Source organism: Colius striatus, chromosome 5 (genome assembly GCF_028858725.1).
Source record: "Colius striatus isolate bColStr4 chromosome 5, bColStr4.1.hap1, whole genome shotgun sequence".
NCBI classification, from domain to species: domain Eukaryota; kingdom Metazoa; phylum Chordata; class Aves; order Coliiformes; family Coliidae; genus Colius; species Colius striatus.
This window is the reverse complement of record NC_084763.1, coordinates 49,777,551-49,792,959: the sequence shown is the minus strand read 5'-3', so window position 1 is coordinate 49,792,959 and position 15,409 is coordinate 49,777,551. Positions and strand designations below refer to the sequence as shown.

General features: G+C 38.8%; 1 protein-coding gene across 2 annotated transcripts in view; it reads left to right on the top strand.

Annotated features, from left to right (window-relative positions):
* WAC (WW domain containing adaptor with coiled-coil) overlaps nucleotides 1-15,409 on the top strand; it is a 61,160-nt gene that overhangs the window by 16,787 nt on the left and 28,964 nt on the right. For both annotated transcript variants that reach the window (XM_061996130.1, XM_061996129.1), the window contains exons 4-7: nucleotides 11,445-11,551; nucleotides 12,316-12,431; nucleotides 12,891-13,003; nucleotides 14,404-14,712. In XM_061996130.1, coding sequence (XP_061852114.1) covers nucleotides 11,445-11,551; nucleotides 12,316-12,431; nucleotides 12,891-13,003; nucleotides 14,404-14,712 — 645 coding nt within the window. The remainder of the gene's footprint in view (nucleotides 1-11,444; nucleotides 11,552-12,315; nucleotides 12,432-12,890; nucleotides 13,004-14,403; nucleotides 14,713-15,409) is intronic.

Here is a 15,409-nt window from a genome sequence, read left to right as displayed (position 1 = left end):
TTGCTTAATTGCTTGGAGCTTCCGAGTGGAGTACTAATTTGGTGGTGTTGATAAACAGAAAAAGGCATGGTCTCAGAGATGTGTTCTGGCTGCTTTTTTTGTTTTCCTCCTTTCTAAGAAGAAATTGTTTTGCATGATGTCTGACTTCATTCAGACTTCTGTCAGTGATGATGTCGTGCTTTGGCCCAGTTAGCACAGTAGCACGACGACAGTCTCTCGCTCGGTGCCCCCATTCACCCCCACCCTCGTTAGGATGGCGGAGGACCCAGCAAAATGGGAGTAAAAAGATAAGCAAGGCTGTTGTGGATTAAGACAAGGGCAGGGAGGGCTCGCTGCCACTTAAGGGTTCTGGGCAAAACAGACTCCAGTACTCGACTTAGGAAAGTAGGAAAGTTTATTCTACAAGAAACAGAACGGAATGAAAGCAAAAAGGGAGTAGGATGATGAGAAAATTACAACCAACACTTTAAGATCTCCCTCCTCCATCCCTCCTTTCTTCCCGGGCCCAGCTCTCTGCTCCCGGTATCCGTGCCTCCTCCCCACTCAACGGCTCAGGGGGGCAGGGAATGGGGAATGTGGTCAGTCTCTCACAGATGGGCTCTGCCACTTCTGTCTTCTCAGATGAGGACGACTCCTTGCATTCTTCCCCTGCTCCAACATGGGGTCCCTCCCCCAGGACAAAGTTCTTAACGAACTTCTCTGTGGGTTGTTCCCAGCAGCTGCGGCTTCTGCCGATACAGGTTCCCTCACGTGGGACACAGTCCTTGGTGAATATCTCTGGCGTGGATTCTTCACCACGGTTGCAGTTACAGAGTCCCTCTCTCGGGACAAGGCCTCTTCTGGGCATAAGTTTAATGAGCTGCTTTGTCATGGGTTCCTCCCCACAGTTACAGCTGTGGATATTGGGTCCCTTCCTCGGGACACGGCCTCCTCCAGCCATAGTCACTGCCCCTGGTCCAGGGGCAGCTTTAACAAAATGAGTTTCTGCCCCTGATGCGGGCTCATTATCAAAATGAGTCTCTACCACCGATGCGGGGTCTTTAAAGAAATGAAAATAAATCTCAGCTTCACCAGTTCTCTCCATAGAATGCAGGGGAGTCTCTGCTCCAGCACACCTCCTTCTCTCTTTCATCACTGACCTTGGAGTCCGCGTGGTTTTCTCTCACTGTTCCTACTCCTTGCACCACCACCAGCCAGAAGAAGAAGAAGGGGCAGAAGAAGGAAGAAGATGGAGGAGGAAACCTCCCCTTCAGATTTCTTCTTAAAAAGTGATCGTGGAGGCGTCTAATTGGCTCAGCCCCAGAAGTGGGTCTGGCTCAGAGCTGGGGAGAGTTGTGAGCAACTTCTTACAGGAGCCGTCTTTACAGCCCCTTCCCCCTTACCAGAAAAGGCTGTCATGTCAAACCATGACAGATGATCAGTTTATGGTGTATCAGTAATACTATGAAATAGTATTAGTAATAGTAATACTATGAAATAGTATTACTATGCTATTTGCAATGTTAAAACACTGCAATATACCCCGTTTTTAGAAAATATATACACTTGAGCATTTTTCATCTTGCATCTCTGAGGTGTATGTTGTTAAATACCAGTTTTTCTTCCAGTGTACTTGGTTTATGTTCTTTAGGGAGCTCCTTGAATGAAAAGTAAAAATTATAGAATCTTTGAATGGTTTTAATTGGAAAAGACCTTTAAGATTGAGTCCAACCACTTACTTCACACTACCAAGCCCATCACTAAACCGTGTCCTTCAGCACCACATCTACACATCTTTTAAATATCTCTGGGGATGGTGACTCCACCACCTCCATGGGCAGCCCGTGCCAGCATATGTTGACCTTTTCAATGAAGAAGTTCTTCCTAATCTCTACTCTAAACCTCCCCTTGCACAGCTTGAGCCCATTCCATTTGTCCTGTTGCTTGTTTCTTGGGAGACAAGACTAACCTCTACCTCACTGCAGTCTCTTCTGAAGTAGTTGTAGAAAGTAATAAGATCTCCCCTCAGCCTCCTCTTTTCCAGGCTAAACAACTCTACCTCCCTCAGCCGTTCCCCATCAGACTTTTTCTTAAGACCCTTCACCAGCTCTTTGGACCTCACTGTTTTTCTTTAAATGAGGGGCCCAAAAGTGAAAGCAGTATTCAAGGTGCAGTCTCACCAGTGCCAAGTACAGGACAATCACTTCCTTGGTCCTGCTGGTGACACTATACAAGCCAGGATGCTATTGGCCTTGGCCACCTGGGCACACTGCTGATTCGTGTTCAGCCAGCTGTTAACACCTCCAGGACCTTTTCTGACTTTTCAGTGACATGCTTCCCCCGTCCTCCCCTTTGTTAAGGGATTTCTTTATCCAGTTTTTATAACCTTTAAGACTAATTTTTAGAAAGCTTTTGAGTGTGTGCCTATTGGTAATAATTTAAAAATACCACAAATGACTAGCATATTTTTCAGACATGTCTTGATTTCTCTTATTTTTTCTCAGGTTTTGAGAGAAAAACTTATTAAATTGAAATTACCTATTGACATTTAATATGTATGAGTGATGGCAGGAATAGAGATTCAGGGCATCTGACAAATTGAATGTATATTTATGACATGCACTGAATATACTTCTAATACAAAACTGTATAAAGCAAACAATTTCTCTGTATTTGTGGTCACTGCACATTATAAGGTGTTTCTCCATAAAGTCAGTTTCTACTACAGCTCAGTTTAAAAACCTTAATATGCTTTGTTTGACGTAACCTGAAATCTTGTTCACACCTTTTTTTGCTGTATTTATGTAGCAGAGTTATCATCTTTTGAGGAAGTATTTAACCAGTCAAGGCATAAACTGAGGACAGTCTTCTGTTTACTCCGGAGTTGTTGATCAGGATTGTGGAAGTATTATTGCCTGAGGAATGGCAGTGAACCATTACAGTGCTGTGAGACTTCCATTACAAAACTTAAATCTCTTAGTACAGCGTTGCAGTACGTTGTTGATGGGAGGGCTCGTCATTTGGATTTTGTCGTGTATTGATGGGCTGTGTTTGGAAGGGGGAAGTTTAGTCTATTGCACGAATGCTGTTCCAATCCATGCTGGTGTTAATGCCCTTATTAGTTTATGGTAAGGATTCTGGCAGTACGTTTAATGCTTGCCATTTTGGGAATCATTGTAAGTAAAAAAAGCTCTTTCCTGTATTAAGCTTTTCCTTGAGAACAGAATAATCTCTTGTGTGCACTTACATTGTTAAGAGATGTATTGTCTGAACCACAGTCAAGAGTGAAAACAGAGTTTGTCTTTATTCTCAATTACCTATAGTTTCTTTTTAAAGGAATGCCCCAGTGCACTTAATACAAATGTGAGAATGTTAAGTGTTGCAAGATTTAGAAGACTTTAAAATTGACTGTTATCAGTGGTGCTGTAGCAGGGAATTTGTGTTTTATGTGTCGCACTGAGATCTTCTGGGGCCATGAGCTAGAGAGTTAGGAAATACAACTGTCATGGTATGTTTTCATATTTTCCATGGCTAAAATTGCTTAGATGGCTTTCTAAGGTTGATTGATCTCAAATAAAATAGATACCTTAGAGATGTTAAGCCGTATTGAGAATGTTGCTCACATATTGTTCTTTGTTTTTTTTTTTAAATTAGGTGAGCTTGACGTCAAGGGGAGGAAAATTTTTTTATGGTGATGACAAATTTTTTTTGTCTAGCCTTCTCCTTATTTTTAATAGTTGACATATCAAGAAAACTGCTACAATGCTGGTTTTCTTTGAAGAACAACATTGGTAGGGATTTGTCTGGAGTGCAGTGGAAATGCATGTTTGATACCTTGGGCTTTTTTGAAGGATATGATGTAGGATATTTGAATATTACATTTTCTAGAAACTGAGTGGATTCAATGGTCTTTCTTCAATGAACCTGAGCATTTTCAAAGTTCTGTGTAAGTGGAAAAGTGAGTTTTTACAGCTATGGAGAGGTGGGCTGAGGGGAGTAAGAAAACAAAACATTCAGTTATTGTTTTATGGCTGTGACAAGGAAAGGAGCAAGCTAGGAGGGTATGATTGGACAAAAGTAAGTTTACTGTTCTACCAGTGAGTACAGCCCAAGCTGTTACACGTGTTTATACTGAAGTACAACTCTAGGAAACCAGTTTACCTGTTAACTGCTGGAGTAGTAAATCACTGACTTGTTACTTGACAACTCGGAAGTTTGAATTTTAATGTCAGACATTTTATTACTGCACTTGCTTTCCATTTTGATAGGCAGATAACTGGTTTTCTTTCTAGAGCAATTTGTACTGTTTGTTCAGTTTCTGCAATAAATTGGGCAGATGTAATTAAAAATGTAAGCAGACAGCAGCAAAATAAGAGACTGCTGTTACATGTAAGATAACATTGGACACTAATATTTTGAATTTTAATAGCCAGTAATGTCTTGGCATTTTTTTGAGTATTTCATTGATAAAACAATATGAGTCCTTGATTTTCATTGGTTTACTCTCCTGGCTTTACTTTTTTAAGGTGCCATTTTTTTACTACCATTTTAAGAAGAAAAATTATATTATGAAGAAAACTGTATGCTTCCAGTATAATTTTCATCTCTTACTGGTCATTTGTCCCACTCCATGTATGCAGGACTCTTGGCCTGTTAATACTAACATTTAAGACTAATTTCCGTGAAATTTTGTGTGCTTGGAGAAAAAGATGAAAACTCCTTCATGCTGGACTAGTTATCCTGTGACTCAAACATTACAAAACAGCACAAACTTTGCTGTCCTGAACAGGAGATCTGGTGGGAGAGGAGGACGGGAGGAAATGAGGCTTTGTAAGCTCATATTTGTTGACTGGTATAAGATATTTCTTTTGGAGGGCATAATGAGTATGTAATTGGGCAGTTGGGTGGTACAGGGAAGAGGCTAGATTTCTCTTTTGGCGGAGAACTGTGCATTCAACTTAGTATGTTATGAATTTCTGAAGAATGTTACTGCTCAGTTGGTGTATTCTCTGAGGCAATCGCTCTGCTAGAAAAAATGCAATTTTTTATGCTTTTAGTTGCCTGTGGAAGGCAGCCATATTTTATTTCAATACAGCAAGCCACATAAAAATGCAGCAAAGAAAATTTGTGTTTTCTCTTAATATTTTTACATGTGGCAGATAAAAACGGCCATGACAGGCTGTTACTGCTGAGACATTGAGTATTGTGTTGCTATTGTGTTACTTTTTTCCTCCCATATGAAAAACTCCAAAAAGTGTTCTGCACAAAAATTTGTATTGAAGTGACAAAGATATCAGCTGAAATGCACTTTAGACATCTTAATTTAGTCATATCCTAGATAAGTTTCTGTCATTTTCGCTGTTTAAACAAGTCTTAATTAGTTATCCCGTAAAATACCACTGCCATAAACTATCTTGCTATTAAGTTTTCTCCAGTATTTGCTCTGTTGAGGAAGTTCAAGTTCTAATATTGCCTCTAGTTAATGAAATTGAGTGCATATTAGGTAAGAGGTAGAATACGGCATCATAGAACAGAATGTATGGAGTTGAAACAAGCCAAATGAACTTCCTTGCTTTTCTGCTGCCCAGTATTTCTTCCCATATACCTGTTTTCTAGGCACAGAAAAGACTCTTCTCCCAGAGCCTATCCTGAATCCCTGTTGCTTCAGGAGGGAGTGGAGGGAAGGACTGCATCTTGAGTTCCAGTTCTAGCACTCATTATTGCCGGGGAACATTTTTGTGGTTCCTGCCCTGGTTGTGGGCGTTTGGATGAGAGTGATGTGTGAATTTGTTTACTTAACTCATTTTTCAGTGAATGTTTGTTTGAAGAAGAATAATTTTTTTTACTGTTTTCTCATAGGTTATCTTTTGAAGAGAACTCTAATGTGTCTCTGTTCTATTAGTGCATTTTAAATCGGAGATTCTGTATTTATGATTTGCATAATGTTATGAGATAAAAATCATTTTAATTAGCTGAAGACACTTGTATGCCAGGGTGGTATGGAATATGTGATGTTATATTTGACTCTGCTCATCAAGCAGCAATAAAATTTCTTTTAGCTGGTTACTAATGAGGTCTGTGGTTGCTAGACAGACATGAAAGTTGTCGTTTTTTTGGTTTTTTTTTTTTTTTTTTTAGAAAGGACACTGCTTGGGCAGTGTGGGTTGAATGAGTAAACAGTGAGGTGGATCAAGAACTGGCTTAATGATAGAGCCCAGAAGGTGGTGATCAGTGGCACAGAACTGAGTTGGAGGCCTGTGGCCAGTGGGGTTCCACAGGGATTTGCTCTGGGGCCAGTCTTACTCAAAGTCTTCGTCAACAACCAGGATGAGATCAGCAAGTTCATTGAAGACACCAAACTAGAAGGACTGGCTAATTCACCAGAGGCTGTGCTGCCATTCAGCAGGATCTCGACCAGCTCGAGAGGAACCTCATGAGGTTCAGCAAGGGCAAGTGCAGAGTCCTGCGTCTGGGGAGCAACAACCCCATGCACCAGTACAGATTGGGGGTGACCTACTGGGGAGCTGCTCTGCAGAGACAGACCTGGAAGTTCTGATTGATAATAAACTAACCATGAGCTAGCAATGTGCCCTCGTGGGCAAGAAGGCCAATGGAATCCTGGGATGCATCAAGAAGAGTGTGGCCAGCAGGTTGAGGAAGGTTCTCCCCCCTCTCTTTTCTGCCCTGATGAAACCTCATCTGGAGTATAATTATTTAATCTTCTTTATGAGGAAAGGGCTTCAGGATCTGGACTGTTCAGCCTGGAGGAGACAGAGGAAGGATCTCATTAATACTTATAAGTATTTAGAAGATGTACGTCAAGAGGATGGGGTGGTACTTTTTTTTCTGTGGTGTCCAATGATAGGACAAGGGGCAATGGACAAAAGCTGAACACAAAAAGTTCCATTATAAATATAAGGAAAAACTTTGTTTCTGTTCAGGTGGGGGAGCCCTGGCACAGGCTGCCCAGGGAGGTTATTGAGTATTATTCTCAGGTGGTTTTCAAACCTGCCTGGATGCGTTCCTGTGTGACCTGATCTAGGTGGACTTGCTTGAGCAGAGGGATTGGACTGGTGATCTCTAGAGGTCCCTTCCAACCTCTACCATTCTGTGATTCTGGGAAAGAGTTTTAGTGTGTTCTTGAAAGATGGCAGGGGAGAAGACAGAAAACAGTTGCTTTACTATAGCAGTTTGATTCTTAGCTAACTCTAAACTTTAACTTTTATTAATTTCACAAAGTTGAAGTGGTATTAATAGTGACATTAGTTAAATGTGATAATTATTAGAGAAAGGTAACTGTGTTGGAAAGTGGAATATTCTTCTTTCACCATACGTCCATCATAGTGTTGAAGCCTTGTTGCAGGTAAGACTGTCTAGGATTCGGTAGTTTGGATCTGGAAGCTACTTACGAAAATGACCAAGTCTTGGTGTGGCAGAATCTGTAATAGGCATTAAGTCACAGCCTGTTTTTTTAATTAGTTCCCAGAACCACGCTTTTTGTTTTCCTCTGATTTTCATGTATTAGTGAGGAAGATGTAGTTTTCGTTTCAAAGACTTGAAGATAGTTAGGATAATTAACCTTGATTCTTACCTGTCCTGTGACCTCATCATCACTAGAGATAGCGTTAGTGAAGGCTTGCTCACACAGTTGCACCACTACTGTTTTGTGTAGTGCTGGTGACCCTTTTGGCCATCTTCCAGCTACGAATAACTCTTTCCAGATTTAACTGCTTCCAAAATAATGAATAAGATGAGGAAAGTCACAGTGATGCTGCAGTAAACTTTTCCATGGGAAGTTCTGTAGCTGAACTGAAGGATTTATAACACAATGTGGATTTCTCTATGGTGCATCAAAGATGTATATTTGCGATTGCTAAATCTTAAGGTATGCAAATAAGCATTTTAAAACCAAATATATTTATCCCTCTTATTGAAGAAAGTAGGATGAGCAAGGTAGGTTTTAACTGAAATAGGAAAGGGTGAGAATTGGTACAAGGGAATGTCTCGAGGGACAGTTATATGCCTTCTACCTTAACAAACCTGTTTCTAGGATCTAGGATTAATCTTAGTGATGCTGCTCTCATCATCTACTTTGCCAGGCATGCAGCTGGGAGACAGAGCTGACTGAAAGTCACAGCCAATTTAAAATGTCTCAGGGTTAGGCTTTGCTAATGGTAAAAGCCTAGCATACAAGTAAGGGAAACCCTCTTTCCTTTTAGAGATAGACCTCCACTTGCTGGTGGCTCTCTGCATACCATTTTAACTTGGTGGCCTTTTAAAATTGTTGAGTAACTTTCTCTGGCAAGCTTAGCTGTTGGTGCTCTCTTGTCTGGGTTGTCAGAATTCCTAGGTGACTACTATGCAAGTACGTGCCGCTTTATACTGAGGCATGAAGGTTTTAGTATGTAGTTAATTTGGTGATTCAGTTTTGGTGTTAAGATCTTTAAGTATTTAGGCAGATGTATGTGGCTATAGCTCTTCTTTTCTGGAGCATCATCTACTTTGGTCTTGGAAGCTTCCCAATAGTAAACGTCAGTTTGGCAGCCCTTTCTTGTGCTCATTCTTTTCTCAGCTTGAGTATTGATGGAATGTACCAATATTATGCATAGAACAGAATGGAGGTATGGTTGCGAACCTGTGCCTCTAATTACACTGTGAAGTTGTCCTAGACACCATCAGGTAAATATTTATGGTTGCTCCCTTGTAAAAGCATAGCTTGTCCTGGCAAACCAGCGGCAATTGGTAGTGCTGGAACAGCCACCAACAGTTTTGATGCAGCTGGAGCCAGCTCAGGTAAGGTACTTGATTTAGGGCAAGCCTGTGAGTGTGCAGCCTGAGAGGTCTGCTAGGAGGACTGCAACTTGGTGTGGAGAGGCCCAGGGGCTCCTGTAGAAACTGGTGCACAGTAGGCGTTTCTGCTATCGGGGCCAGCTGTAGGTGGGTGCGACTGCTGCAGCCGCTCTGATACTCGCTTCAACGTGTTTTGTGACTCAGTACTGGGAACCAGGGTGGCAGGGAACAGTGTGAAGTGGTGGGGGGATGCTTCTGAGCTGTTAGACCATGTGGGAGATGAAAGTCTGCTCAGTGAGTTTGAAGAGTTTATTTATGGGTTGGATAGAACTGACATTAAAGGATTTTATTGATTGGATATGTATTTTATTGGCTTTTATTCATGTTTAGATTATGCATGTTAGATTAGATTCACTGTGATGGTATATTTAGACCACTACAGTAACTAAAAATCAACAACCAAGTCTGAAGTATGCTGAACAAATTGTAGCATTACTGCATCCATGGCAAATCATTACGGTAAATTAACTACATTAATGTTTTCTAAGTTTTGAAGTGATTAATATCAAACTGTTCAATTAAGCCATCTGGTAGATTTTCGTCTTGTTTTTTTCCTTTAAAAAGGGAAAAGCATAGTAGAATTGAACTAATATGTCTCCATTAGGCAACCTACATAAATACATGAAGACATTTCAACAATTTTATCTCAGTAGGGTTTGGTATGGGTATAGTAAATAACTAAAGACTATTAACAGAATGATTAAGACAACAATATGAAACAGCCATATCCACCATCAGTGTCTAAAAAACTCCATAATTAAGACTGTTGGTGGGACTGAGTAGTGCAGTCTTGTAATTATAATAGAGTTCTTTCATACATTTAGGGGAATTAAATGTGTCTGTTTTTATAAATATATATATTCAAATCTAAATTCTGTAATTTTCTAACTGGCATAACATGTACAGTCACATTCACTAGAAGCACAATTTTTTTGCTGTTACTCATGTACATCATGTGATGTTATTTGGCAAGTTTAAGTTACCCCATGGGAAGTCATTCCACCTGGCTCTGAGCATGCATGATACTCCTGCTGTAGGACTGGTTGTCTTGCTTTTGTCAGGCTGTATTTGAGGGAAAGACTTTTTCCTAACTCCCAGATTTGTAAAGAGAATGACATGGTTTTAGCCAAAATAGTATAGGAAAAGGTTCAGAGCTACTGGTGATTCAAGTTGTGTTAACTCATGTGTGTGCAGATCAGCCTTTAAGCTTTGTAGGATACTGAACAGATTACTCATGGTGTACCTCTTTACTTTTGTGATGGATTATTTTTTCTAACATGCAAGATTAGAGGTGGGAAGAAGTTTGAAGTAGTAATTTTGTCAATGCTTGTGTAATCAGAGGGCTCAGAGGATGGCATTTGCATAATAATCTCTCCCATTCTGCTTCATGATATATCATTTAGTCATCTTCTGTGCGTTGGGCTCCTAGAAGACTTAAAAAATGTTTGTTTCAATGACTCCCTTCACTCCCACCTATCAGTCTAATATCAGTGGACTGTTCTTTATTGGAATTGCCTGCAAGATACAATCTTTGCCACTTGCAAAGCACTTTGACTTCATATTTAGGTTGCTATACTGTATGTGACACTAGCGGTACCTAATGTAGCATCCCTGGATATCTAGGAGCTTCTTAGCAGAACAAAAAGTGTGTTTGGAATATCTAGATTTTTCCCTGAAGATGATTTTTCTTACTCTGGTGTGGTATATGGGAACATTTAAAGCTTACAAAGAGGAAATAATATAAAGAAGAATTGAAGAGGTTTTAGTTGCTTAGAAATTTTCAAGGAATTAGAGGTCTTAAAGCAGAATATTTAAAATAAGATTGCAAAGGGTTTGATGGGTGGCCTTGTTTAATTGTAATTAGAACTGTTTAGTTCTAGTTGGTGACTTGAGCTTAGGTACAGATGTACAGGTAAAAGGTGTTGAGAATTATCTCCCTTCTCATTTCTCAACTGTTCTTTTGTGTTCAAGCGTTTTTGCGGTGAGTTAGAAAACCGAGTTACCTTAAGCAGTTAGTAGGGAGACAGAAGCAGGTGGCTATTTGAGAAATGTGGCTTTTGGTATTCTAGGTATCATTACTTATATTGCAGAGACTGAGATACAGTAAAATTAATCTATAGACATGAACAGAAATAGTTACTTAGAACTAGTTACAGGTAATCTCAAAAGGATTATGAAAATGGCATTGTGCCAGTGAACTTAAACCCTGATTTTATGTATCTCTGTAGGCTGTTGATAAGCTCATTTAAACTTTCTGACTTAGTGGGGAGAACATGTCTCAGTTTCTGAATTGACATGTTAGGGCTCCTTCAACCGTCAAAAAATAAAAAAGATGCTTGTTTGTAGTGAAGTACAGTTTGAGAGTAATACTAGTGCAAGAATGTACTGCATTATCGTAACTAGAAAGACAAAATGAGCTTCACACCATGTGAAAACAAAACACATGTTAAGACTCCTGAAATACTTTGGCATCTGAACTATGCTGTGATCCAGCCTGTGGATGGTTTACCTTCTCTTTCCTCATCTTTTCCTTTCCACCTCCTCAGAATGCTGGTGGTTGATTTCTTTGAAAACAGACCTGGTGAACAGTCTTTTTTTTTTTTTTCTTCCTTTAGGGACCAGTTACTCTCCACAGGAAAATTCACATAACCACAGTGCTCTTCATAGTTCAAATTCACATTCTTCTAATCCCAGCAATAATCCAAGCAAAACTTCTGATGCAGTGAGTATTTGTGATTGGTATTCATCACTGTGTCACCTCATTCATCTGTGCTGTATATTTGTCATTTTGTCTAAAACAGGCAACATGCACATTAACTGCTTCATTGAGTTTTCCAGCATCAGTCTTTATTTTATAAACACTCTATAAACCGCAGCTGTAGTTACACCTTGTAAAACTATTCTAATTGGTAATCATTAGAGCTTTGAGGTACCTGTCTTGAATTTTAAAATACTAGATTATTTAAATGAAGTAAATAGAAAAGTTTTTCCATAAATTTTTTTTTTGGTAAATCTAGAGAAGACAGGATGATTTTTCTTAAGGTGCATTACACACTGTGAATTTTAGTCACTTCATTATCCAAATTTTAGTACCTGATGTTTGTTAAAAGTTGCACTGGACATAGAATAGATAGATTTGCAAGCTATAGAAAAATTTGGAAAAGATGGTAATTTTTGAGGAAGTTTTAAGGTGCAATAAACTAGTGTAATCAATATTGATATCACTGTATTCCATCAAAGATACTGTTAGGTTTTGTTTGAGTTGATGGCAATTGTGACAGAGGATACTATCGCAGAATGCAACAGTAGCTTAGTGGCCATATCTTTAAGCTGTCAAAATGAAACAGTCATTTAGAGATAGTATAAATGGGAAGTGGTGATATGGATGCATGTGGGGATGTCATGTAGTAGACATGGTAGAAGTTTTTAAATTTGTATATTAAAACTCTCAAGTAGTGTTTCTCCAACACTCTTTGTATTTTAAAGGCTTATGATTCTGCAGATGATTGGTCTGAACACATCAGCTCTTCAGGCAAAAAATACTACTACAACTGCCGAACAGAAGTTTCACAATGGGAAAAACCAAAAGAGTGGCTGGAAAGGTATATCTATCTGTCTATTTTCACTATATAAAGAATGAATATTCTTAAGATCATTTAACAGCATTTGAGCATCTCTAATAGATTACTGCTATAAAAGATTGTGGCCCAAGTCTACTGTGCTTCTGCCATTACCATGACCTCTGGCACCCTATTTTATCCCTTGATGGTCCAGAGCAGGAAGTATGGTTGATTTGGATTGTTTTTTGTTTTATAGTGGGGTTTTTTGTTTGTTCTTTTTGGGTAGAGTTTTTATTTTTCGTTCCCCTCCCTAATGTTAGTGCTTTACTGGGGGCTTTGACAAGCCCTGGTGTAAGGAAGCCTGGCTGGAGTTTGCCTACCCTACCTGAAGTGGCAGTCTTTTAGGATATTTTCATTCATCTCATGTAATTTCACTCATAGAAAGTGTTCTGCTGTAGGTGATGTAAGTTCTTACTTAATTTGTGTTTTCTTTTTCTTCAGAGAGCAGAGACAAAAAGAAGCAAGCAAAATGTCAGTTAACAGTTTTCCGAAAGATAGGGATTACAGAAGAGAGGTGATGCAGGCGACAGCTGCCAGTGGGTTTGCCAGTGGAAGTACGTGGTTTTTTTTACAGTAATATATTCTATATCTTGGTTGTGTTACTGTTTTCTTTTCCAAACTTGTAAAGCCCTGTCCTTAGCTATTTTTCTTACCTTTTTATATAAAATGGCTAAAGCAGATAGCACAGGCAGCTCTTCCAAGTGACATTTCTTAATAGAACTTTGAACCTTTACTAGTACAACACTTGCTTTTTATGCTCTTTATCCTTTTTGCAGCCTCTACTGCCTAATTCAATTATCTTTATACGTAGTTATTGAAACAACTTGCGCAGTTTATAGTGTAGTTGAGCTGTCATCATAGAGACCAGTCAATGTCATATTCTGAGCTTAAAAATAGAGATGCAGAAGTCTCTTCTAAAACCTTATTTTTACGTCCAAAAATAATAAGCTAATTTAATATCTTATTATATCATGCTTTTCAGAGACTTGTGTATGTTATTGAAAACATAGTTACCATGCCAGTACTCTTAGCAAAGCCTTTCCTGAACTTTTTTTTCCTGATCCTGAGCTTTAATTTGCATTTTAATTTTCTGGGAAATAGTTGTACTGTGTGATTCTTTCTGTATGCTGATGTACTTAAGGTGAATTTGTAGCATTGTTCTCAGGATGGTTTGAATAGAAAGCCATCCTCTCCCACTCCTTGCTTGGACCTTGACAATGCAGACATTCAAAGGGCTTTGTTTGTGTATGCTGAAACACACTGCATATGCTAAAACATACTGTATATCACAGAAAGGTAGCATATCGCAGTAGCTGTTTGTTTCATGACATGAAAATCTAGAAATCAATACAAATAATTACTCTGTATTTGCTTGGTGTGTTCCCTGTGTCGCATGTTACAAAGTCAATGATCATGTGACAAATGCAGATTAGTTACTCATTTAATATATAGTTATCTTGAATGATTCAACTGGAAGTAAATTCGTTGTAGTAATATTCAATTGGAGTGGAGCTTTTTGAAGGCTAGAATTTGAAACTATTAAATGATACTCAATGTTCAGGATTTTCAGTGAGCAAAAGAAAGATGACATGAATTACCTCTTCAATGCTAAAGATAAGATGGAAATAATAGATTCTGATTTAGATTTTTTAGGAGACTTCAAAAGTTAACTTGACTGTAACAGTGGTTATAAAGCAGCCTTTCATCCAAACAGTGCTAAACCGGAACTCTAAATCAAGCAAAGGTCAGAGAAAAAGAATTTTGTCAGTGAGTAGAATTAAGTTTTGCCTTTTTTGATGCTCATCTACTTGAGACTTTCTTGATCATGAGCTGTTTGAACTTCTTTAGTTGTTGATGTGCAGCTGTATTAATCAACGTCACTACATTCTCAGACAAGTTTCTAATGAAATCTTTTTTTCTTAATGCAACGTTACCTGGGGAATCCTGAAAAAAGTGGAAGACAAGCATTCCAGTGACACCAGTAGTATGCTCCCACAGAATATTTTATCTCAGACAAGCAGGCACAATGACAGAGACTACAGACTGCCAAGAGCAGAGACTCACAGTAGTTCTACTCCAGTACAGCATCCCATCAAACCAGTGGTTCATCCAACTGCTACCCCAAGCACTGTTCCTCCTAGTCCATTTTCTCTACAATCTGATCACCAGCCAAAGAAATCCTTTGATGCTAATGGAGCATCTACTTTATCAAAACTGCCTACATCCACATCTTCCATCCCTGCACAGAAAACAGAGAGAAAAGGTATGTCTTAATGAAATTCTTTCTAATATTTCAGATAATACATTGCATTTGTGTTACTTGTTCAAAGTAAGTTAATTCTAGAATTTGAAGATATTTCTCTTGTTGACTGTGTGTACTTAAAGCCCGGCTACTGTTTTGATGTGTTTATTTCCCCTTAAACCACATTTGTTGTATCTTCTATAATTTCCAATTGATGCTGCAATATTACTGTTCACTGGTTTATTCTGCAAATTATAATTTCAAATGATAGTTTGAAAGATGTATTTTAGTAGGACATATTTTAATTTTTGTCCTCCCTCATGTTGTTTTGGATCTTTGCCATTATTTGAGTTCTTAACATAGCTGTAGTTACACCATTTTTGGACCACTGTATTTTACGAATTGCTGTTACTGTTTGGAATACTAGTGTCAAACTTGTCAATAAATAGAAGTGTGATTCTTGCAGAAAGCAACACTTTTCTACATTCTTTTGTTTTAATCTCTGTCTTGTGATAAATGGATCTTCAGTTCTAAATCTACTGAAAGTTTGTATTTGTGTCATATGTACCAGAAACATACATAGTCATCAAGTGAAGATCAAGACTTCACTGTATATTGTTTGTGACCCTTCAAAAGTTTATATTTTAATTGGATGTACTGCATTATTAAGGAAGAAGAACTCAAGAAGACTGTGAGAATGGAGATGTGTGTCATTAGT